The sequence below is a fragment of the Zonotrichia albicollis genome, chromosome 13 (genome assembly GCF_047830755.1).
Source record: "Zonotrichia albicollis isolate bZonAlb1 chromosome 13, bZonAlb1.hap1, whole genome shotgun sequence".
Taxonomy (NCBI): Eukaryota; Metazoa; Chordata; class Aves; order Passeriformes; family Passerellidae; genus Zonotrichia; species Zonotrichia albicollis.
The window spans coordinates 12310379-12335656 of record NC_133831.1 but is presented as its reverse complement, the minus strand read 5'-3'; the positions used below and the strand labels follow the sequence as shown (position 1 = coordinate 12335656).

The following is a 25278-nucleotide window of genomic DNA, read 5'->3' as shown; positions in this document are numbered from 1 at the left end:
TTGTAGCACTTAATTAGAGTCAATCCTGAATAGTCAAAAGCATGAATATTTTTTAACAGTTTTAGCTTCCTTCTCCTTCTAATCCCATCTTCAAAACAGATTATTAAATGCCTGAAAAAAGCACTAAGAAATTTTATGTATAAGGAAAAGTACACAAAGAGCCCCAAATCCAAAAATGCTACCAGTTTAAGCTCCAAGACCTTGCCTACTTAAGATCTTGAGAAAAAAAAAAACTTTTTAATTTACTAAACTGTAGGAGGATAATGTTTTTTAAGTGAATTTAAGAAAAAAAAGTAATATTTTTATTTGCTTTTCTGCACACACACGAGTTGTTACTCAGCAGCAAGAACAGTAAACAGGTTTATATTCCCAGTGTGTAAATCCTTGTGGGAAACAGTTCCTGTGGACTGCAAACAAGGAAGAGGCACCAGAGAACACCATATGTAAAAGCTTATTTGCAAGCTTGGATGGCAGTCTGGAAAGCTCAGTACAAAGCAAAATCATTGTAAAATACACTTTTGTGTATGTTCAGAGACTAAAACTTACACTCATTAGGGAAAATAACTCTGTACCTATAAGGAGAAGCAAGAATGAAAAATTAAACCTATTTTGGAGAAGTATCAGCACTGTTATCTCTTCTAAGTTAAATCTGGAGAGAAAGGTGCTCTCTTTTGCTGTATTTACTTTTAGGTGAATTTTTGAACTTCTAGATCTGACAAACAATTTATTTATTAAAGAGTACATGGTTTAAGCAAAAGACTCAAATGCTTAGGTCTAGTACTGTTAAATCCTGAACAGGGAACTGTGAAGTGTTTGAACCCCAAGCTGTCACACAAGTCCACACACAGAATATGAATTCCCACTTGAAAAGAACTGCACAAGAAGTTACAATTTTTCCCTTGCTTAAGGAAGAGAATCAGGAAAGGCATCTGAAAATCCCAGGGTTGTTTGAACAGCCTTCTTTCATGTTATTTTATAAATATGGGGCAATTTGTTAAAATATCTGACATACCCAGAAAAGGTTTGGTAGTTAATTTATTTAATTCAGTTACAGTGCTTCAACAGGATGCTACTCACTCCCCACAAGAGCAGAGCCTGACACTCCATGCAGCTACACCTATTATCCATCTCCATTAAACTGTACCAGTCTCAGTGAAATCTGCCTTGTTTGTTCATCGGAGAGTTTTACCAGAGGTTCTCCTGGAATCAGAACTGGTCCACGACCTTTAGTTCAATCACATTTCAGTGAGGTTTTATGAAAACGTTTTTCTTCAGTGTATACAAACCTGGAAACCCAGGGAAATTTCACCTTTTAGAAAGTTATTTTCAAAGCCAGTAAGTAACAACAAGATTTAGGATCTTGCAGGCACTGGTAGCAGCTGGAGCACCAGAGAGCGAGAGGAACGGTTCTGGAAGTTCCCTGGTGGTGTTGGAGTGCAGCAGCGCCAGGCTCTACTGGTGGCTCCTGTAGTAATCCTCAATGGCTTGTGAGTTGAAGTGCACCACGGTGACGGTGATGTCGTCCCTGTACATCCTGGCCAGGTCCTCGGGCAGGGCCAGCATGGCAGCCAGCTTCTCGGGCTCCACCTCGCCGTACTCATTGCTGCCGATGGCGTGCCGGATCAGGTGCGTGGCCGCGTTCTGGTCCAGGGAGGCCAAGCCTTTGCTCTTCCTCTGCAGCAACAAGTTGTGCATGTAACCCAAATTAACCGGTTTCTTAAAAGTCAGTGGTGGTCTCTGCATGTTGAGCTCAGTAAGGTGTCCAGCAACAAGTTTTACAACTTTCTCATTACTCAGCATCTCCCATAGCCCATCTGAAGCAATAACAAGAAACTTGTCCTTGCTTCTTAACTTGTGGTATGTGACTTCAGGCTCTGCAGTTAAGTAAGGGGGGGTGTGGTAGTTTGGAGGCACGTACTGATAAATGTTTAGAGCCTCAACATCGCAGCTGTTCTCGAGAATGCTGTGTTGCAATTCTTTACTCCATTTTAATTGCACATCTCCAAAAGCTCTGGAGGGCATGAGAATCCCCAGTAATCTGTCATTCACAAATAGGGTCTTCTCCTCAGATCTAGGATGCTCTCGCTTCAATCTTCTAATCTCAAATTCATCATAGGCATTGTGGTCTCGGGTTAGAGGGAGAGTAGACCACGTTCCATCTTCTTCATGGACCCCTAAAACCGCTCTGCAATCACCAGTGTTTGCCACGTGTAGGTGAACGCCATCAATGTGAGCTACACAGGCTGTCGCACCAGAAAACGCTACTTGCAGGGCAATATTTCTCATCAACTCATTTTCCTGAGGCGCCTGAACTTCCAGTGATATGTCTGAGTCTAACCTTTTGAATGCACAAATCATGGCTTCTTCCAAACTAAACCCCGGCTCCGCGTCCAGGTCCAGCAAGTGCTGCCAGTAAACGCGGAGGTTCTCAAAGTACCGCGAGGCGATTTCCCGGTACTCCACGTCGTTGGGATGCCTGTGCCACTGCAGGATGGGCCGCACGGGTTTCATGGCCTCCACGGCCAGCTCGATCTCCTCCAGGCTCCGGCGGGGCAGGAGGGACACGGCGATGTAGTGCAGCAGCCTCTCGCTCACGGCCTGGGCGCAGGCGGCGCCCGCGTGCCCGTCGAACACGCCGAACATCATCCCCGCCGTCTGCAGGCACGTGGCCGCGCTGCGCCGGTCCTCCATGGGGCTGTTGGAGGCCAGCTGGTTGCTTTCAAACCTCAGCACGGAACTGGCACTCTTGCCAGTCAAATCCAACGTTCTGTGGGATAGTTCGCCTGCTCTGAGGATGTCGTTGATTTGTGCCGGAGACAACTGGAAGGAAAAATGTTCTTCTTCGGTGGAAGTGTGCCGGAATGCTTTGGGAAAGGAGAAAGTCCTGTCCAAGCTGCAGCTCCCAGCAGAGGAGGGACATGTTTTGGAGAAAAGGAGCTTCCATTTGATCTTGTTTCTGTTTGGGATACAGATGGAGTACCAACGTCCTTTCCCTTGTAAAATAATGCTGCTTCTGGCTGAGCTTAAAATCCAGGATGATACAGTTCCTGACATCATAAGTCACTCCAAAAATGGAGCACCTTCCTTCAGTAACAGGGAATGTCCTTGCAGCCTGGAATATAAATGGAGGAAAGGGAAAATAATTAGAAAGTTCATAAGAAGCTTTCCATATAGAAGTTCAGAAGCATATCTAGAGCTCTCAGAAACATTCACAACTTCTTTCCAAAAGAGATTGCTATGGATAAAGGCATCTTAAAAGTGATACCATTTCTGTCACTTAATTATAACCAAGGAGATGACTGCTGCTTTTAACTCATCAGAAAAAATAATTTTTACTTTCCAGACAGGATTTTTTTCCTCATTGTGGCAAGAATAAGAAGAAATGGCAACACTACAAGAAACATTATTGGAAACTGCACAACAAAAAGCCTCATCTAACATGACACAGAAGAAAATTGGGACTTAAACTGACAATTGTTGCACAACTCTCAAAAAAGCCTGCTAGAGTACAACTCTATTAATAGAGTCAAAACTTCAAACCCAAGAGAAGATAAGTACTTAAACCCTGTGGAAAGACTGTGGAGAGATGTGGCCAGTTAATGATTTATGTGAATTACCATGATCCTCACAGCTACAACAAGCCAGCCTACCTTTCCAATTCTGTTACAGCTTATAAGCTCAGCTGTTCTTTTTTTTACCTTCAACATCTTAACCAACCCTCAGGCAGGCAGGATCTTTTACACAGCTGAAGGCAAATTCTTCTGCTGGTTAATTAATGTTTTTTTCCAGCATTGTGCACTCTGGTGCAGTGAAAGGTATAAGACATTGACAACTTGTACAGGTTCACAATTTGTTCATTTGGAGGGCAATCAGAACAAGCTGCAGGGAAGATCTCTGCTGCCAACAGCACTGAAACCTCAGGCGCTTCAGCAGCTGAAGCTCTTCAGTTGCCATGGGGGAGGTCCTCACGTTGACTCCTGCTTTCAGTAAGGTATTCCAGCTGTGGGATAGTGCTAAGTACAACCAGATGTTCACTCACAAACAGAATTTTGCCCCATGGATTTAAAAAACTCAGTGTATGGCAGCACTGCAGGTACAATTACTCCCATTAGCAGCCACTGAGAAAGGAGAGTTCTCTGTGAGCTTTCAAACACTTTGAGTTGGCCTGTGACACCACTTGCTCAGGCTACAGACACTACATGCTGCCACAACACCAGTTTTTTAGCAGCACGCTTCACAAGAAATAGCAAGAAACCAGCCAGATCAGATGAGTGGAAATGTTTCCAAGAAATCAGCAGGAAGTAAAAGTCACCTTGAGCTATTCTAAACAGAAAACCTACTGATACAACCCAAGAACTGCTAAAATCCTGTTTGGAACCCAAAGCAATGTGTCACAAAACATTTCTGAAGTGTGCTACCCATACTTAATGCAGAAAAGAGCAGACAAGCATTCCAACAGACCCCACCACTATGAATCTGGTGACCTGGTTAGAACAGGCAAAGACACAGCATAATTTCACTGCTGATGTCAGGAGAGGAGATGGAAAAGGCAGTGCCAGGTCCCTGTCCAAGGCTCGCCTGCAGTCTCCTGGGACACTGCATCACCCAACACACACAATGCCTTTTGCTGTCCTACCGAAAGAATGCAACCAAAATAATAGGAAGACAGCTGACACTACCAACTCCAGCAACAGCTAAACCCAAAAGGCACCTACAGCACAACACAAGGTTTGCCAACCTTTTTCAGTCCGTTCACTGTTCTGTTTTTCCTTTACTCTTTTTCTGTCCCTCTAAGGCATGAGATTGAAAGGATGACTTTCACATACTTGATCAAAAACGCGATTGAAACAGTGTTTAAAGAACCGTGCCCCGTTTCTCCCGGCGGGCTGACAGTGCAAGGCGGTGTGGTTTTCCGCCCAGCAGCAGTGTCAGTGACACCGGTTAGCCGGGCGCTCGCCTAGGGTCAGCTCCTGTGTGCCAGCCCTGCTCTCTGCGCTCCCATCCTCGGGGTCCTCCCCAGCCGCAGTGTGCAGACGCCGCTGCCCAGGACGCCCCCGGCAGCGGTGCTAATTAAAGCGGTGTGCTAAAGACCATTATGTAAGAGCCAATTATTACATAAACTCGCTCCCGCTCCAGCGCCGGCACTGCCTCCCCGGGGACGCGGTGTCCCAGGGGGGCCCGGGCTGAGCCCGGCCAGCCCCGGCACGGCCCCAGCAGCTGCCGGACCGCAGAGCGCAGCAGCGCCCGCTTTTCCCAGCGAAATAACAGATACCCGTTACATTTGGATTTATAGCCCCTCTGAGATCCCCACATTCCCTCACTCACCCTCCTGACGCTGCCCACACCCACCCTCATCCCACACACATCCGGCACACACCGATCCCTGCCGCGCCACCTCCGCACCACCCCACCCCATGCACCGACACACAGACCCCCTCTGCTCCCCAACACCCCGAACCCCCACAGCCCTGCCCCGCACTCACCCCTCTGCTCCCCAACACCCCGAACCCCCACAGCCCTGTGCTGCACTCACCCCTCTGCTGCCCAACACCCCGAACCCCCACACCCCTGTCCCGCACTCACCCCTCTGCTCCCGCACACCCCGAACCCCCACACGCCTGTCCCGCACTCACCCCTCTGCTCCCCAACACCCCGAACCCCCACAGCCCTGCCCCGCACACCCGCACCGCACCCTCACACAGCCCGTCCCCGCACACGTACCCACCCTGCCCCGCAGAGAACACGCCCTGTGCCCCGCACACACCCACCGCACACCGCCGCCGCCGCGGCAGCCCGTGCCCCGCACAACTCCCACCTCCCGCTTCCGCACGGTCGTCGCGCCAGGCCCGGCTTCACTCCCTGTGCCCCGGCACGGCTGCCCCGGCGGCCGCCGCTCTCTGCCCTCCCCGTCCCCCGCCCCCGGCGCACCCACCGGCCGAGCAGCCGCCAGTCGAGCCCGCTGGCCCCGCGCTGCCCCCGGCGGGGCTGAGGGACGGCGCTGACCGACAGCCCCGCCGCCCAACCCGCCCAGCCGCGGGTTCCCGTCAGGACACAGCGGGGCGGGCGCTGCCCCGCCCCTCCGCCATGTTGTGCGCGGCGGGCGCGGCCGTTCGGGCTGAGGGGCCTCGGCCCCGCTCGCTGCCGGCACCGCCCCGCGCCCGCCGCCCCTGAGGCGCTGAGGGGAGCGGCCCTGGGCTGCCCAATAGCGAGAGCAAAAAGGGAGCGAGTGACACGTGTTAGGATGAAAAAGCACCAGCAGGGCTTTCTTCCTCATTTATATCGCTCCAAACCACGCTGTTTCCTCCCCGCTTTTCCGGGTTTTTTTCCACTACGATTCTACACCCTTCAGCGCTGAGGCCACCGGCTGAAGGGACTCAAAATCGCAAAGCTCTTTCGTAATTGACTCGCCGTATAAATTATGGAGAACAAAAGGGCTCATTTTGCTGACTCCCCGGTTTTTTGGTTTCATATGACTGCTCGTCTCGGTTAACATTTCCACTGAGCGGTTCTAAGCCCGGTAACGAGGGAAAGGAATGGGCCCAAAGTGCACGGAGGTTAATCAGTAGTTACTGATGTTAACGCCGTGGTTACTAAGTAGTCCCTACTTTAAAACCTCTAACAATCATTTTCGCAAAAGCAGAGGCTCGCAAGTCACAAGAGGCTTTGATACTATCAGTGTACTTTTATTTCTTGTGTTCAAGGAATTTTAGTTGAATACTTTAGTGCAAGTATCCTGGATGAGATGAGCGTGCGCCCAGGTTATCTCATGTGGAAAGATGCCGATCATCTTCAATGAGTCTGAGCTTTCACTTGTTTCTTGTTTTTATTAAAACAATGAAACGATAAAATTATCGTTTCATTGTTTTAATAAAAACAAGAAACAAGTGAAACAATTTATCGTTGCATGGAAGAACATACAAAGAAGCAGGTCATCTTAACAAACATTTTCAGAACAGTATTTTAGCACATGGCGAAGAAAAACCAAACAACAAACCACCTTAAGTTTGACGTAATTATTTTATCTGCCTGACAAACCTGAGCTGAAAGAGGACACCCACAGCAGCCCTTACCTGCATCTCTCTGCTCTGTGCGGTGCTCAGATGCACCAAAAGCAGCTCCGGCATCTCCCCAGGGAATGGGCACGGCTGCCAAACCCTGGAGCCCTTGGGCATCGTGCCAGGGATGCACAGGGACATGAGCTGTTCTAAACAGAAGGCACATGTGCAGGGACAGGAGCTGGACTCACTCACCCTTGTGGGTCCCTTCCAACTCAGGATACTCCATGATTTAATCCATGTTTTAATGATTCTTTCTTCTGCCCTACCAATTTTCAGCTTTTGTACCATTTACAAAACTGATAAAGCCTCACACAGCAGCCTGAAAACAAGCCTGACTGCTCTGAATTTCCTGTGATCCCACCGTGGTTAAATGCTTCTCTTCAGCTGAATACTGTAACTGATTGCTCACATGTTCATGCAGTAATTTCATAAATTCATTGCATAAAGCTGAAGTGACTTAGGAACCATGTAAATGAAGGTGAAACATAAACACAAGAAGGTACTTGACTGGGCTGAATATCAACTTGAATTGAGATTCAATATCATATTGAAGGTACTTGACTGGGCTGAATATCAACTTGAATTGAGATTTAGATTCTGCTTTGGAGTGTTTGGTTATGCTGATGAACTAAAGTGATATATAATGAAAGGAAAAAATAGTAGAAATGCTACTCTCTAATATCATCTGAGGAAAGAAATTGTATTGCTCAGGCTTGCAGTGCTTTTTGCCTTTAGGAATATCAAATAAAAATGGCAAATTTCTGTAGCAACGATGTTTGGTTGTGCTCTGTGCTCTCATTTGCATTGAAAAAATTAGAACTCTAGTTTCTTTTAAAAAAGCTCAGATTTGGTTTTGACTTTGCTGATTATATGTGTGCAAAGTTTAGTCCTGTGCCAGAAGAAAATCCTTACGTATTTATAAGAAAATGAATCTAATTCCAGGTATTGTATTAAGGTGCAGCTATATGTTAGAATATAGCAGATCCTATATTTAGACTTTTTTCAAGGAACAATCTTATCTGCTGACTTGTACAGTCATCAACTCTGGTTTTATAAATACATTTTTGAACTCGTTTCTGTGTTCTTGTTTAGGCCAGACTGCACTATTTGGGGTTTCCTTCTTTCCCATAGAATGTTATTTTTCTCCCTGCTTGATCCTTTGGAAAACCAGCTGTGGCTGCTTTGGTGCAATTTAAACATCTTCTGCTTCCAGAGGCTGCAAACAGCTGCTCCTCATCCACACTGCCTTCACAGCAAGTGCTAGCACGGATTACCTTCTGTGACCTCATTGATATTCATGGAAAGTCTGGGACTCCTGATGCTTTGTAAACATTTCCTGTTATGGGGCACGCAAAGATCAGAAACACCAAATAAGCCAGATATACCTAAGAAAGCAAGTTAAAAAGTGGACTAATATTTCTAATAAATAGCTAATCCTTTGGTCAAAAAGCTGACCAGCAGCAAAAAGTTTGAATAAAAAAAAAAAAAAGAAGTAAATTACTACTAAAAGTAGTTTCCTAGTTTTCAGAAGTTTTTCTGCAATAAAGAGAGTCAGCCTAGTGATACAGATCAGAAAACAGCAATAGATCCAAACCCTTTGGAAACTTGAGAGCATGCAAAGGAAAGTGGCTCCTTTGAACAAACTGTCTCTCTGGTCCATCTCAGTGAACAAAGACTGAGTTTTGTGCTTTTTGCACAAAAAGCTCCACAGTCTAATAAGCAGCTTTTGGAAAGGAAACAGCACCAGCCCACAAAACACTTTCCTGCTGAGCACCCTTAAAATGTCCCATTTGCTGGCTGGATCTTGCCCTGTGAATTATGACATTTCATCTGCTGTATAAGACATTTTGGATTTTCAAAAGGCAGATTGGCACCACAGATGCAGAAATCTCTTATTATAAACACACAAACCCCCCAAACAAATGGAGAAATGAAGGAGGCTTCAGGTCTGTTAGAGCAACTGCACTTTCTAGTTTGGCTGCAGCTGTTTCCTAAGTAATCTAAACCAAACACTCAAGTGCTAGGAAAGAAGAAACATCGGTGAACAGAGGTAAACACCATGAACAATGGTAGGAAAGGTGCCATTCCAGCCCTCCAGCTTCATTTGGCCTCTCCCTGCAGCAGAGGCTCAGCAGTCTGGAGTTGCAGGGGTTAATCTGAAGACCCAGTTTAAGTCAATGTAATTGCACTGGTGCAAAGGTCTTCCCAGTTGCTGTAATGGGACCTGAACGCCACATGGATCATTTTTATTGGGAGTTGCTTAAAATGGTTGTAGTTAAACAAACAAATGTTCATTAAGGTCCTGTGCCACTGTAAATTTACATTTCTTGGGGTGAGTTTTCAATTTCACAAGACTTGTGTCTTGGGAAGAAGTGCTCATGTGTAAAAAAGTGATTATATTCCTTTCCCCTCTCTCCTCCTTCCACCTTTTGCTCCTCCAACAGACAAACAGGGTGAGCTGGCTCCTAAATTTTATTTAATATTCCACTGTGTCAATATGAAATTAAATGATTTGTGTTTCTATGTTGCTGTTCACAACCTGGAGTAAGATGCTGAAATTTTACTAAATGTCAAATGCACTGCAGGTAGCAGCATTAATGGAAGGTCAGAGGAGTGAAAGTTCCCTGCCTTACAGCTGAGAATGTTGGAAATAGTTCTGTGCAAGTCACTCAGGTTCTGTCCTCTGCTGTGCTTCCCTCAGGGTGAGTGAGAAAAAGTGCAAGACCCCCACTCTCCCAGGCAGAGCAGGACAGGCCTCTGATGCTCGGTGCTGTTACTAAATGGTCACTTCTGCATGCAGAGCAATTCAGAGAGGAAAGCAGCTACACTGAGGTATGAGATAACACCTAATTTTCTTCAGGCTTATCTCTGTTTTTTCCTGAAAAGCTCGCTTTTTTATCTTTCTGACCTTTGAACACTGCCAAAAGCACCCTCTTGATGTTGAGGTACCTTGCAAAACCATTCCCCCAGTTCTTGTATTTGGATTAATTTACCCTCATCATGAAACATATCATTATAAATCTGCTACATCATAGCAACTGTGTGATGGAAACTGCCTAAAAATCTTTCTGCTTGCAAGAGATTGGGGAAAAATCCCAAAGTTGAACTGTAAGTACAGCTATTAAAGTTTAAAAGCTAAAGTTAAGAGAGTGTGCAGCTCACCTAGCAGAGGATCTCTCTGCTCAGCAGTGAAATGAACAAAAAATTGTAACTGGTTTATGGAGTTTCTTTTGTCAGAGTGATTTTTATCTGAGGAAGGAGTTTCAATGACTGCATATACAAAGCCAGCAAGGGGTTTTCAATGGCAATCACTCATATCTACAAATTGCCAGAGTTAAAGTCTCTCCTCTGTTGTATTTTGATTGAATGGGCCTTAACAATTGCTTTAAGCATTGTGGCAAGGAAGGGAAGGAGAGCCACTAGAGGGCGTTTTTAATTCAGCTTTTACCACTGCAAGTTCAGTTGCTGTCCCAAATGTGAGGCCTCTGTTCTCTCAGGATGGTTGCAAGCCCAGGAGAAGGTAAGTGAACTCTTGCTGCAATAATTACAGTCAACTCCCAATTTTTCTTCAACACAACAAATTGGTAAAAGGTAAGGATAGCTCTTGTTTTAGAATTGTTCAGTCTCAAAATAAATGAAGTGCATTGAAGAATAGGTGTTTATCCAATACAATACTTGTGGCTTTTATTGGATGATCAGGATCTCAAGAAACAACAAAGAATATAAAAGTATTTCTTTTATATTTTACTTCCTTGCAGTAAAAAAACGGATCATGTTCTTGCATCCAACAACTGAAAAAAAAAACAAACCCAACCCAACATACCCTGTAAGCAAAATGAAATTTATTTCTGCAGGAAGGTACAGTTCAGCTTCTCCCTGGAACTGAACACCTTGGGGCAACGCAGCACTTAAAGCTCTTTGCAAGGGCTGAGCTTTTCCAATAACTGTGTAAGCTAAACATTATCCTGCTGCTGCTCATGGATAAACCACCCTCAAAGAAGCTTAAGTACTGTCTGCAAGGTCACAGCAGACACATCCTGGCTCTAAATAAACTTCTTTTTAGATTGAGGGGTTGGAACTGGGGAAAACTGGACAAAGTTTCAGCACACAAGCCCTCTTTACCTCCTGTGAGAGACAGGGAGCAGAAACCTCTGCCTGTGCCTAAAGTGAGAGGAAAACACTGAAGGTGCTGCTCTATGAACACCTGTACTAATATTAATGCAGCAGTTGATTATGGTACATAAGGTAAATAATATTGGTTATATTTGAAATTTGTCCCTAATAAATGTTTTTTGGCTATCAAAATGTAAGTGAGTTGAAAGACTTCTTACATTTTAGAATGCATCTCTTATGCCACTTCTAAAATTTACATTACGATTAATGATAATAATTTAACTCTGGGCAAGAAGTCATTCAAGGTACACAGGATTTTAGAACTTCAGTGAAAGGATTAAGCTGAAACATAGAGTGTTCATCCTGTAAGATGGTAAGAACTGTGATATAGGCTAAAAAGAGGTGTCAGAAATAATTTCTAGAATTTAAAAACTTGTCCACAAACTTGAGAGGGATAACTCTTATCTGTACTTAGATAATTCCACAGTAGCTTAGGGAAAGTTTCTGTAGAACTGAACATAAACAGTCAAAGCATTCCTTGATCCAAAAGAGATGCAACTGTTGAAAACATCAAAACATAATTTCTGTTAATGAAAATCCAAGAAAAATGATGCTGTGCATAGGGAGAGGCGGGTCTTCCCAAAAAGAAGAATGAAGATATGCACATGTGATTTTAAAGTCTCATTTATTTAATTTGTTAAAGAAATTAAGATACATTAGAGTTTGTACAATACCAGTTTGCATTACTAGCAAAGTTCATAATACATTCATTATAGCTAAAACCATTGCATTTTGTAAGTATTTTCCATGGCCTTCAGCATCTCCTGGATAAGAATCTCTCATCTAAAACAATGCTGAACTAGCCCTCACAACAGCCCTGTGAGGTAGAGGTCAGTGTTGCCCTCTTTCTACATAAGAGGAGACTGAGAAACAAAGTTTTAGGTCAGAGTAGCAGAAAAACCATGGAGATTTGAGGAGCAGAATTCAGTCTTTCACTCCTTGTGCTGTGCTCCACACCTCGTGTCATCCTTCCCTGGAGGAAGGGGAGCAGCCACAGCAGCTGCTGCTCTCCCTGCTCCCCACGTCCCTTGGCCTTGTACATCCTGATTTCTCCATCTCAGCTGGTGCAAAGTGATCGACATCAGCAATTCCTACCTGAACTACACACGCAGAACAGGCCATGTGAGACCCAAGGAGCTGGGAACTGACTGTGGGTAGTCACAGAGAACATCACAGTATTGAGAACCAGAGTCAGAATTTTGTCCCTAAGTTGCAGAACCAACACATGGCTGTTCTAAAGCAACTTTTGCAGAGGTAAAAGGACTCGGGAGTGCTGAAGCCTTGTGTGTGTGCAGGGAGCATCCCTGCCAGGCAGCCCTGGAGCAGGGAGGGTCTGTGCAGCAATGCTCACCCAGGGCAGACAAGATCTACCCATGTGAGCTCCCTAAAGGACACAAAATACCTGGTTTCTGTCGGGCAGACACTGAAGGAGGTCATATTGCAGAGCATAGCACTGAGCTGAGGTAGAATCTGAGCAACTGAGGAACACAAAACACACCTGGATCACTACAGAGGAACTCTCCAACCAAACTGACCCTGACCACGGCACTGTGGTCATGTGTCCTGCATGGGCTGAAAGGACAAACACCTAAATAACATTGCAGTAAACTGCTCTGCTTTTTAACACAGCATTACATTGTAAGATAGCATCTTAGAACAGTAGATTTAAAATATACATTTAAGTTTCCTACCAGGGCCTACTTGAGGCAAGTAAAGAACTTTTTTCTAGTGCTACTCACACGCTGTGTCATCAGGAAGCAAGAATACAGTGAAAGCAATCTTTAAATCAGAGCTCAGCAAATGGTAACAGATCAGTAAGGAAAATTTAAGTCCAGTTTGTCCAAAATTGATTACTGTTTCCTCATGTATTAAATGAGACAAGTAGAAGTTGTGGCCATCAGCACTAGTAGATCACTACACAATTTTCCACTTTATATCAAGTTGGATTTTAATGTCATTTTAGTTTTATTAAGTTTCAGGTCTTGGATAACAAACCTAGTTCACTCAGCTATCCTTTATATTAAATAGTGCTGGTTAAAAAGATGCCATTTCTCCAAAGAATGAGCACTTCAATTAAAAGAGAAAGCCAGAAGATTGTCCCTGTCCAAGCAGAGGGTTCATGGAAATGTCTGCCTTGCGTGTTCCATGAGTGGTCTGCAGACCAGAGTTTCTGTTTCGAGTATCTCACATGTGGAAGCTCTTGGATATCTCAGGGCCATTATCAGTTTTCTTCAGGCCTTGAAGGAAGCCCGAACAATTCTCCCCTTCAGAGGCTGAGGGGGGCGGAAGTTGTTGGCCATTTGGATCCTCTGGTCTTCCTCACCAGTGAAGAGCAGCATGCGGAATTTCTCCAGCTGGAAGTTCAGGGGAAACAATTCACTGCTCAAGGGGGCAATCAACAGTAATAGTTTTTTAAAAAGGACTAAAAGGAAATATTCTGTGTATTTTAATCAGTTAATGGAACAGGTTCAAGCTAAGCTCCTAGAGAGTATTAAAAGAAATCAACAGAAGCCCTGAGGATTGAACAGGCCAAATAAATATTCAGAGACTTTTAACTTAGCCTAATTTCAAATCAAAACAGTCTTTGCCTGCTTATCCTCCATTGAATGCTACAATAACAGAGAGTACCAGAAATTTACCTGTTTGACAGAGATTCTTATGGGTTCTTTCAGCACTATCCATGTCACACTCTCATTAAGGGGTGGGGTTGTCAGAGAACCGAGGTATGTCCAATAATCTAGACTTGTGGGCAGGAGACATTTAGGGTTGAAGCCTCTAAACTGAGCTTTTGTTCCCTGGGAAAAGAAAATAGACTTGAAATGTATCCTTTTACTTTTAAGAGCAGGTAAAATAACTTTTTTGAAAGAGAAGAAAATGTTAAACTAACATTAAAAATAGGGCAAAGGAGAATTCTGTAAAGGTTTGGCTGCCTTATAACTGTTAGCCAAAAGTGGATGGCAAATGTGATGCCTAATGCTGGCTTACTGGACTTTGAGATCTTGCACCATTGTCTCTACCAAAATTCACCTCTTGTCACAACAGGCCCAAAAATAATGCAGGAAATGTGTTCTGCATATGGTGTTCAGTGTGAGTATAGATAATATCACAGCAGAGTTCCTTGTTTTGTTTCTTTCTCATCTATTTTAGTAGGAAAATTTAAATACTGTAGTTATTGTATGCTATGGTAAATATGGCTCAAAAACAATAAATCAAACCTTCATGACTAAAATTAGAGGAAGGTGGATTGATAGAGGAAGATACATCAACCAAAAGATTGGTAGAAATAGAAGGGGGTGCTGCCTAAAGCAGTGACTGCCTTAAGTACCACAGTCTAGAGCAACATTCTTCAGGCTGAAGGAGCACCCAAAAGGGTCTCAGTCACTCAGGAACAAACTCTGCACCTCAGTGAGATCATCCCTGACAGAGCTCTGCAGCAAAGACAAACAGGCAGCTTGCACTTGTGCCAGCTGAGGCTCAGTGGAGAAGGATTATTTTGCTGAGTCTAAGAGCTGAGTCTCAAGGGTCAGGGAGCTGTGGATTTTAGACTTTTTGGGAAAGGCAGAACCTCTGGATGACCAGTGGGCTCAGCATGGCCTTGTGATGCACCTGAGATTTGGAAAATAATATGAACTCTGGAGAGGAAAAAGAAGCTACAACTACAGTTATGTTCTAGTTATGGGAGAATTTGTGGGCGGGTGATTTTTCATTTTTGTCTCAAAGATGTACATGAGCATGATTTTTAAAGGATATCCCAGAAGCAAATTTAAAGAGCTTAGAACTTACTTTGAATTTTACCATGTACAAAGCATCAGTGAGTCTGTTCATACTGGCATGTTCTTTTCCAATCTAAAAGAGTGGAGTAGACAGGATAAATAAGAAGGACTGCAACCATGCTTTAATTAGGGGTTGCTTTCTTACTCAAATCTTAACATTCCTACCAAAGTTTTCAGCAATTTTCAATGCATTAATGCTTTCAGTAAGTCATCTGTTTTCCTTAAGCACTTCTTAAATATGTGGCATAGTCCTCAAACACTTTACAGCATAATGCTTTTTATCATGTAAACATGCTATTTTTGCAATTCTTACCTCCAAGAAAACACCAACTACTGCCAAGCCATCTGGAGCTGCTGCTGCCTCTCCAAATGTTGCATATTTTCTGGCATTCCAATGTACTAAGTGGAGCTTCAAAGAAAAATAACAAATAAGAATTAAATTAGTGATCGAAGTTATCAATGTGGTTTCTCATTGATAGCACAAACAGTTGTTCATAACAGCACAGTTTTGTGCCAAAGGCATTGCTGGAAACATGAAGTTCAATCCTTTGGACAGGTCCATGAGTGTGGGCAGGAACCCGGCAAGTTTTCTGTGACAGCCCACACGGGGGTGGCATGGCCAGGCTTTGGGAGTGGGAGGATACAGGGGTGGCTCCTGTGAGAAACTGCCAGAAGCTTCCCCAGCTCGTGATCACAAGGAAGGGACCAGGCTGGAGCAGCTCCTGCAGGACTGACTGCACCCATGGGAAGGACCAGGCTGGAGCAGCTCCTGAAGGACTGACTGCTCCCATGGGAAGGGACCAGGCTGGAGTAGCTCCTGCAGGATGCAGCCCAAGGGAAGCTCTCAAGCTGCAGAAGCTCAAGGAGCTCACTGTCCCCTGTGGGAGGGACCCCACTCTGCAGCACAGGAAGATGTGAGGAGCCCTTGCCCTGAGGAGGGAGGAGTAGCAGAGACAGCCTGGGATCAGCTGAGCACAGCCCCCATTCCCCATCCCCCTGCACCACTCAGGGCAGAGGGGGAGAAAGCTGGGAGTAAAGTTAAACACAGGAAGAAAGGAGGGCTGAGGAGGAGCTGTTTTAAGATTTAGCTTTTATTTGCCATTATCCTACTCTGATTTGGTTGTTAATAGATTTTTTTTGTTTTGCTGTGTCAGTAACTGGTGAGGGAGCTCTCCCTGCCCTTATCCCGACTCACAGCCTTTCCTTATCTCTCCTCTCCCCATCCAGCTGAGGAGGGCAGGGATGGCTGATCTACCTATGGTGAGCAAGGAATCAGAATCCTAATCCTGCCCCCACTGCAGACAAAGCCATCATTTACATGAAATAATCCCATCTGTGAAAACACATGCTTACCTCAGAGGGAAAAGGTTTTCCATCAATGGTGTGCTCTGATCCCTGGCTGTGAGTGGTGCCCCAGTGGAAGTGGAACTGCTTTAGCCGGAAGGGATTCTGAAAGGGCCCTCCACTGATTGCTGGGCAGAAGAACAAAACAAGAAATAAAAAACAGGAGAAGAAAGCTTAAGCATTCTGGCCTTTTAGCTTCCTACTAGTAAAACTAACCACTGTTGGCACAATACTGGAAAAAAGGCAGTAGCCTCTCCAAGCTGCCAGCATGCAAAAGATTCATCATCCAGGCATTTAAGAGGGATGGATTTATTAATGGAGAGCATCAAAACTCATTTGAAAAAATGTAAGTTAAAACCACTGTGTGGCTACCTGTACAGAATTTTTAGCTTTCTTGAAAGAGCCTGACACATGAAGATGATGTGACCACCCTTATGGTTACACCTTTCCTGGTAAACACAATAAATGCAAGTGGAACGGGTGGAGCAGCCCTGGAGAGGGACCTGGGTGTGCTGTGGGTGAGAGCTGGCCCTGCCCCAGCCCTGAACCCCCTGCCCTGGGCTGAGCCCAGCGTGGGCAGCAGGGAGGGGATTCTGCCCCTCAGGTGAGACCCCACCTGCAGAGCTGCCCCAGCCCTGGGCCCAGCACAGCCAGGACCTGGAGCTGCTGCAGAGAGCCCAGAGGAGGCACCAGGATGAGCAGAGGGATGGAGCAGCTCTGCTGGGAGGAAAGGCTGGCACAGCTGGGACTGTTCACCTACACAGGAGAAGGCTACAAGGAAACCTTACACCCTGAACATCAGCTGGACAATTCAGATAAGTATTTCCTTCTTACAGTATCTTTACGTTCAGCGGAGGTTATCTATATTCCATTTCCTTTAAATACCTGATCCCATAAAAGAGGAAATATAATAGCTGGTACTTCACATGATACCACTCAACCTCAAATCACCTTCTAAAGGTAAGGAAATGCCACACAGACACTTCATACATCATTTAGAAATAACACCTAAGCACAGACAAATGTTTAAGATGCCACCTATAGAAGATATTTTATCACAGCATCAGTAATCCCTGTAATTTTATATGCCACCAAATCTCACTTTGTCCAACAGACCTCAAGACCTGATCAGAGTCTCACATTAAGAAAACTAAAATTGCATTTAATATCTGTAAAGCTTGCATCCTCAGTGCAGTTCAGAACATTTTATTTAAAGAGTGAAAAATGGGACTTGCATGGTGCTACCCATGTGCATGCTTCCAGCTGGCCTTTAAGCAGAAAACTGGCCTTGCCAAAGCAAAGGTTTTAATATTAATTAAAGATATAAATACTCCTAGTACATTTTTCTAAAGTTAGCAAAAGAATGCATCACCTGTCCCTAATATTTTAAGAAATTTAGCTATTATGGATTACTGTCAAAATTCTGTTGTGTCATTTATGCAGAGCTTTGAGTCACTAGATCTATTTCAACACAACTAAAAGCAGTTTAAACCATGTTTCCCACTCCTAGAAGTCATCTTCCTTGGAAAAGTGTTACTGAAACAAGACATGCTTAGTGTAGAAGGGTCTCATTCCTGGCAGGTGCTCTGAGTCTGTGTCACTAAGTGCAGAGTAATACATGCCCTTAACTTCTAAGGCTGAATAAAGTTCACTGTTACACAGACACAGTTCAGCTGAAAATTGCATTAAAGTAGTTACCAAGCTAAGATAATACTTCCAGAAAGGCTTTACAAATTCTATTTATAAGGTGTTATTCTGAACAGATCTGTGCAGTGAAAGTGAAAAATGCTCACCCAGTTTGCAAATTCAGTAAAGATAAAATGCTTAAAAACTTGACCACCCCATTGGGCAGGTTCTTAAATTCATTCCAGAAGAGAAATTTTAAAATAAGATGTCTGGAATATTAACCTCTTGGCCTTATTTAGAAGGGCAGACAAGCCACTTCACAGAAAAAGCAATTTGTTTTCAAAATCAAGGTATCCTGTTTAGCTTGCATCAATCAGCACACCCAAAAGGAATATGAAATCAGCTGATAGGCTTACAAATTGTTCCAGTTCTTTTTGTGTTTTTTTTTTTTTTTAATGCACTCTTCCCATTTATCAGCTGCTTTATTATCTCCATTTGAATGCTCTTCCCCTACCCCCAGATGTAAAAGCACAGTCTACCATGGAAACAGACCTAACAGAAGAAATCAATCACTTAAAGAATTTACATTCTCTGCCAAGGGCTGAGACAAGAATAATGTACAACTGCAGACAGTCCAATATCCAAAGTTGGCTGCTACCAACTCAGAATGAGCTGATGATTTTCTAATTTCTGAAGAAACCAACGTGCTACAAGTCAGGGAGGAGAAAAGAAAATACAAGGTAGCAGCAACTTGTCCAGGTACAAATTGGTGCAGTGATTATGATTATGATGACTGTGCTGCATGAACCAGCTCTGCTTATCATCCTCTTCCCTTCCCCGTGGGTGGGAGCCGGGCACTGAGCCAGAGCTGGCACATGAGTTGGCATCTTTGATTGGGGTGATCACAAGAGGAGCTTACATCCCTGCTTTGGGTGCTGGATGTGGTCTGGCAGTGCTGGAGAGATGCCCAGCAAACTTCAATGCTCATCTAAAAGAAAAGGACTGCAATCAAACTTCTCATTTTCATGAGGCAAGAGCTTTTCCTAATGAAGAAACACTTATTGATCTGTGATATTGCATCGCTAGAGAGGCTCCAAGTGAAGACAAAGTATAAACAGCTCCAGTCACATGCCTTGTTCTAAGCTGAAATTAAACATCATAGCAGTTACTCCGTGCAGAATGTGCTTAATTAGTTCCCCCACTGAGTCCCAAGCTGTGTTCTGAGATAGCTGGCTGTGTCAGTCTCACCTGTCCTGTCGTCAGTGTCCTCAAACTCCACCATGACGGAGTGGCCAGTGTTGGCGATGCTGAGGGAGGCGCAGCACTCGTAGGAGATGACGAGGGGCTGCAGGCTGGGGTCGTACACGGCCCGCGCAGAGTCGATGTCGATGGGGGACTGCCGGTTCCCCTGGGCAATGGGGTAAGCTTTGTGCCACTCAGAAGGGCCTGCAACAGCAAGCCAAGGAAAGCAGCGTTATTTCCTTCCCACCACGCACAGAACGGTCATTATGGGTTTGCAGGAGGCTTGAAATAAAGCTTGCTCAGCAAGAGTGACTCCAATGTTTGGAATGTGAGAAATTAATTTAAATTCTAGGCCGGTGTGGTTTTATTAGCACAAGCAGGCTGCAACAAGATGGGGATTCAAATATTTTGTCCAGAACACACTGAGGAGATCATGGCAGAGACTGCTGTACCCCCAGTCACTTGTGCCACTCTCTCTGCAGAGGCTGCAGTTACCTTGATAAGGTGTTCCAAGGTAGGTACAGGTGTAAACATCTGCATGCACAAACACACTCCCCAAAGAAAAAGCATTTAATTCTCCCTGGGAAAGAGAGTGTAAAAGCTCCAGCAATTCAAATTAGATGCAGATGACTCAATCTCTTAGCTACTGACTATGCAGTTATTTTTAAAATAATTTTATGACTGCAGTAAATCTTTGAGACAGCTCCATTCTTCACTCATGCCCCTTATGGTAGCTCTCTAACCTGAGTGAAGGATACAGGATGATAATTAACATTTTGGGACTTCCTGACCTCAATAGAGAGGGGAAAAGGCCCAATTTAATAGCGGAACTCTGCTGCCAGAACTGAAAGATTCTAAAGCCATTTAAGATAACAAAAGCTTATCCATATCTAAGAATTCCTGTTTCTTATGGCTCATTTTCTACTTTGCTAGGGTAGTGAAAGCAGCAATTAAATTCCTCTGCTGCTTCTATGCATGAAGCGTAACAACAGCAATTGTACTTCAGGATTCTCAAGAAGCACATTTTTCATTGCAGCATTCTCACTTACTTTCACAAGAGGAAGCTTTTTTTAAAATCAAGCACAGGTATTTAGCGTCCTTGAGTTTACATAACACAACAGTGATCTATTACACTGTTGCTTGGCTTTGACACTTTCTGCTAAGCTTATAAAATTATCTTTTCTCATCCTGCATAGAAAGCAGATCTAGGAATTAAATGCTCTTACACAAGCTAAGGCAATATCATTTGGCTCTCACAAGCTTCATCAGAGTACCCAGGGCTCTATTACTCCTAGCTACAAGCACAACTACATAATGTTACTTACTAGCACTAACCAGCTTCACTTGGTATTCAGCTGTGCTCTCAGACTCACAGAAACTAAAGGAATTGCTGTTAAGAAAGAGACTGGCCCCTCAAGGTTATACAAAAGACTCTTGTTGGACACTCGGCAGCTAAAATAATTGCTGCAAGGAGAGAGACTCCAGCAAGTTATGCAATTGTGTCATTGGCCAGCATCAGGCTCTCATCCACCCTGTCTGTGAAGGATCCAGGCACTACACGACACTCCCGTGGCAATCCTTCAGGAGCTCCACGGCCCCCCTGCGCTGTGACACGCAGCCGTGGAGGTGGGAAGCAAAGGAGGAGGACTAAATTAAAAACTGTCAAATCAGAAAGCATAACTTGTTCTGTAAGAGATCTGATACTGGTCTGTACGATTTATTGATGTACTAGACATACATAACATAGAGCTTATTTTATTCACTTTTATGAAAGCCTAGATATCACATTTCAGCAACTGCACAGAACCAGGAGATCTATTACTGCTCTACTAAATCTTCTTCGCCTAACAGAATTGCTTTTGGAGAGAGACACAGGTAATCTTTTTTATAACAGCATTTTGGAAAGGGACCCATCTGTAATATCTGCAGTCTGAAAAAACCCCAAATCACTCAAACTGCTTCCCTCAGTTTAGGAATGTTGATTGCAACACTGAAAGGCAGCAGATGTAAACTTGCACACCTTTTGGTGCTACTTTCTGGGTGCTATTGATTATCAATAAAGTAATTAATTACCTGCTGTATATACTTGATTCTTGCAGACATCAAAATGCAGGCAGCTCTGCAGGGCTCAGGCAACAGCTCTAGAAAGAAAACGAGTGGGGGAAGACAGAGAGATGCAGCACGGAAATGCCATAACCTACCGTCAGCCTGCCCATATCCCCAACTGTGGTGGCCAGTCATTTTGGGAGCTGCCCCTGCTTGGCTCCAGCTCCCTGAGCAGGGCACTGCTGCCTACCTGCCTTTATAGCGGCTCCCCGTGGGATAGGGTCAGCCCCTTAAAGATACAGAGCAGCCAAAGCAATTCCTGCAGGACAGGGAAAGCACCCGTGTTCTCCTGCTCCAGCCCTGCTGCTCCTGCTCTGCTCCTGCTCCCCCTATTTGCTAAGGCAGCACGGGTGAAGGAAAATGTAAAATTCAGATAACTGAAGTCTCAGGACTTAGAGAGAAAACCAAACTGTGGATCAAATTTAGAAGAAACATGAGTGTTTTCTCATTCTCTGCCCCAAGGAAGGAAAAGCCATAAGGGGCTCTGAGCATCAGGACAGTCGTGTGCAGGTGGGACCGGCCCTTCTCACTTCTGTGTTCCTCAGGGGGAAACATCACTGCCTCTCTTCTGAAACCCTGCTGCCAGCTGCAAAAAAGGAATGGTGTTTTGACCAGATCTGTAATTAATCACAACTGGTGCTTAGATGAGATGGAGAACATCCTCATCTTGGAAAAAAACTTCTTGTGCTGCTTTTAAACAAAGTACAAATCAAAGTAAGGACAAATTGAAAATCTGATTTTAATTTTGCAACTTTAAAGAAACATTTTAAATGGACAAAATTAAAAGTGTGGTTACATTAGGGACAGAACATAGCAGACTCCAGAGAAAGGAGTTGATCTGTGAAGCCTCAGTTACCTGGAATGATCCAGCAGTTGCCTGTACCCAGCTAAACCCATGCAGAGACTACAATGAGACACCCAATCTGCAGCTGTAAAATGTCTGAAGACATCTCGGGGCTCCTTCATTGTAATTTTGTTAGCTCTGAGGAAATGCTCTCTGTCAAGGATACATTTTACAAACACATTGATTTTCACAAAGACAGTAGCACACAAAAATAGGAATTCTTTTATTATGCAATCAAGAATATGGAAGGAATAAATCAATAAGAGCATTTTATGCAACTTTTATGTTGTGGTACTGCCTTGTAAGTATTATTTTTTTTTTCAGGAGGTTTCCATGATAGTCAGCTATAAAACCTTTAAGAGTTGCTGATGCCAGCTAAATCACTCACAGAGGGATGTAAACTGCTGCAAAGGTCTCCACAGGAGAGCTCTACAATGCCTTATTTAATTGGAGCTCCCCAGTTTGTTCCTGTCAAGCTGCTGTGACCTGCTCAGGTCCCTGGCACAGACTCTGGGCACAGCTGTGTCCCAACAGTCTGGGCACACAGCCCCTTGTGGGCACCCAACACTGGAATTGGAACCTTAAAATACTCAGATGCAGAGTCAGGAAAGCGGGTCTAGGGAAAAGTACAAAAAATACCAACACAGCAGTGAAAAGAAATGGAAGAGGGATTTTTGTGTGTTAAAAGAGCAGAGCATAAGCTGTGGAAGCCCACATCCAAGGCAGAAAATGCTGAGCAGCTGTTTTCAAGAGAAACATCACAACTGGGCTCAGGTGAGCCCACAGGGCACTGCAGTGCCAACTTGCACTGGGCACCATCGACCCTTCAGCTTTTATCTTCTGACTCAAACCCACACAGGTCTCTGCAGATCTGCATTACAAACACAGGGCAGAGGAAGAGCTTTGAGACAAGTGAAAATATCCTGAAGACATGGCAGGAAACAGACTCCTGTTTAAATGGAGGTTTAAATGGATGGATGTATTTAGCAAAAGTGGAAAGGGGGAATGATAATACCTGGGGGGGAAGGGAAGAGAGCCTGAATAAAACTTTAGCTTGTAAAATGTATCATTATTAATGATAGTCAATGTGTAAGTGACAACTTTATGAGCTTCCAACCCAGCCAGCCTTCTTTCTTTATGAGGAAAATATTAAATTTTCCTTTAATATAAGGTAACAGTGTTGCTTATACAAATATCACGTTTTTCTGTAACCCTGATACCCCTGGATATTGGCTGACTCTAGTAATGGGTTTTACTGATTCTGTCCTCAGATTATCATTTATCACTTCAAAAACTGCAGTCATCATGTAATTCTGTTCTGTTTTACTAGTTTGAATCCAGGACAATTACATCACTCTCGTGAACTTATGGAAAGTGAGAACAACAGAGTGGTAGGTCCTCAAGGTGTGGATTTCTCCAAAGCTGAGCTAAAAGTGACATGATTTCCACAAATTTCTCCTGGGATCTTCACGCCATGTCAGAAGTGTCTGCTTCACAGTGAGTGATGGGAAGACGTAATTCCATTCACTACAGTGGGATGTTCCAAGCTGCCTTAAAACAGAAATCTGTCTTCCCCAGCCTTCTTACTTAGTGCTTTATTCCCCTTTGCCAGCAGTGATGAGAACAGAGCAGCAGCCCAGGACAAATACAGGGCGTCTTCTGAACCTGTCACCAGGTTGTGATACAGAACTAACAACGAATGCTACAGGTTCCCCACCTTTATATATAGAATTAATTTTCTTTATTATTTAATTGGAGCTCCCTTTATTAAATTGCTATATAATTGCTATATATATAAGGACTGTATATTATGGTTAGAAAACTTCAAGTAAGATTGGAATGCTGAATTGGACATATTTAAGTTTTGCAGTTTTGAGGAAATTGGGGATTTTAATCTCTAAGGTAAAATGCCTCTATAATACTACAGGTCTGGAATTGTTGGGAGGTTGTTGCACATGGAGGTGTCACTTGAGGATAATGCTTCTGATAAATATTACTGCATCACTGTGGAGGGGCAGAGCTGCATTTTAAGGTATGTAAGATGAAGTAAGAATTATTTGGTTCCAAGGTGAATGGCTCAATGGCACTCTAAGTGTATTAGGTAAATTGGCAATTACATCTGCTGACATTAATAATGGTGACATATTTAAACAAGGTGTTATGTCCCTTCTTTAAGGCACCCCATGTCACTGCATGCCAACAAAACCAGGTTAGAAATCCCACCAGTCTGGGTGCAGGCTGCACACTCCGAGCCGCTCACGTACCATGGGAAGGAGCAGATGAAATGTTAAATAAAACATTCATCACTCCAGAGCCTGTCTGTGCCTCTTGACAGAGTATCTGTTTATCCAGGCAGCTCCTCTCTCCTCTCACATTGCCACCACAGATGCTGGCAGCTCCCACAGGGGGTTACTCTGAGCTGGCATCTGTTCTTTACATGTGTGCTAAAGGCAGTTCAACAAACCCAGGAGCTGCACAAAAATACTCCACACAGTAAATATAAGCAGAACTGAACACTAAAAAGCACAATAATTCCAGATACTTTTTGTATTTTTTAGTATTTTATTTTAAAACAGACTGCCTACAGTTCTTGGTCAATCACAGAAATTTTAACTTTAAAATTCTCAAGTTCTTCCCTGCAAACACAAAAAGGTGATGGCTTTTGTATATACATTGACATATTGACATTATATACATATATACGTGTATTGATACATTGAGGTCATATGCATATACATGTACATTGATATATTGAGATTCTCATGCAGCCAGTGGAACTTCAGGAGCTGAAAGTGGTCATCCTTCCCCCACAACTTACAGAGATTTCTGAGAGTCATGAGATTTCTAAGGCAAAAACTCAACTGGGAATCTCCTCCTGGCACTGGGGGAAAACAAAAAAAATGTGCCAAAGTGAAGGGATTAACAAGAAAAAGACAAAAAGGACATGCATATAGTTAACAGACAACTATGCAAGAGAAAAAGCTTGTATCAAACACAGGCCAAGATGGTCAAGGGGATAGAAGGAATTTAGTAGGAACACTTGGGAAAGTGGGGCAGAAAAAGGGGAATGAGGCACCTGGTTCTCTAGGGCTTTCCCAGCCTTCATACACCA

General features: G+C 44.0%; 2 protein-coding genes and 1 long non-coding RNA gene across 7 annotated transcripts; 1 reads left to right on the top strand and 2 right to left on the bottom strand.

The window, feature by feature from the left end:
• Positions 1–1017: 1017 nt before the first annotated feature.
• Positions 1018–6172, bottom strand: PDP2 (pyruvate dehydrogenase phosphatase catalytic subunit 2). Of its 5 annotated transcripts, none has more exons than XM_005495488.3 (2): positions 5816–6172; positions 1018–3112 (listed from the first exon to the last, which is right to left on the bottom strand). In XM_005495488.3, the coding sequence occupies exon 2, from the start codon at positions 3055–3057 to the stop codon at positions 1453–1455; it is 1605 nt and encodes a 534-aa protein (XP_005495545.1). In that variant the 5' UTR covers positions 3058–3112; positions 5816–6172; the 3' UTR covers positions 1018–1452. The 5 variants fall into 5 exon arrangements, with proteins under 5 accessions (XP_005495545.1, XP_005495544.1, XP_074407148.1 ...); XM_005495487.4 differs by having other exon boundaries at positions 5933–6172; XM_074551047.1 differs by having other exon boundaries at positions 5769–5905.
• Positions 6173–11855: 5683 nt separating this feature from the next.
• CA7 (carbonic anhydrase 7) lies at positions 11856–21531 on the bottom strand. Its single transcript, XM_005495486.3, has 7 exons — positions 21418–21531; positions 19223–19420; positions 16358–16476; positions 15318–15413; positions 15015–15077; positions 13871–14026; positions 11856–13585 (listed from the first exon to the last, which is right to left on the bottom strand). Exons 1-7 carry the CDS (start codon positions 21455–21457, stop codon positions 13463–13465), a joined length of 795 nt encoding a protein of 264 aa, XP_005495543.1. The 5' UTR covers positions 21458–21531; the 3' UTR covers positions 11856–13462.
• LOC113460328 (uncharacterized) lies at positions 20904–24262 on the top strand. Its single transcript, XR_003382151.2, has 3 exons — positions 20904–21091; positions 23497–23663; positions 24094–24262. It is a non-coding gene; the product is annotated as an uncharacterized LOC113460328 (long non-coding RNA).
• Positions 24263–25278: the final 1016 nt, after the last annotated feature.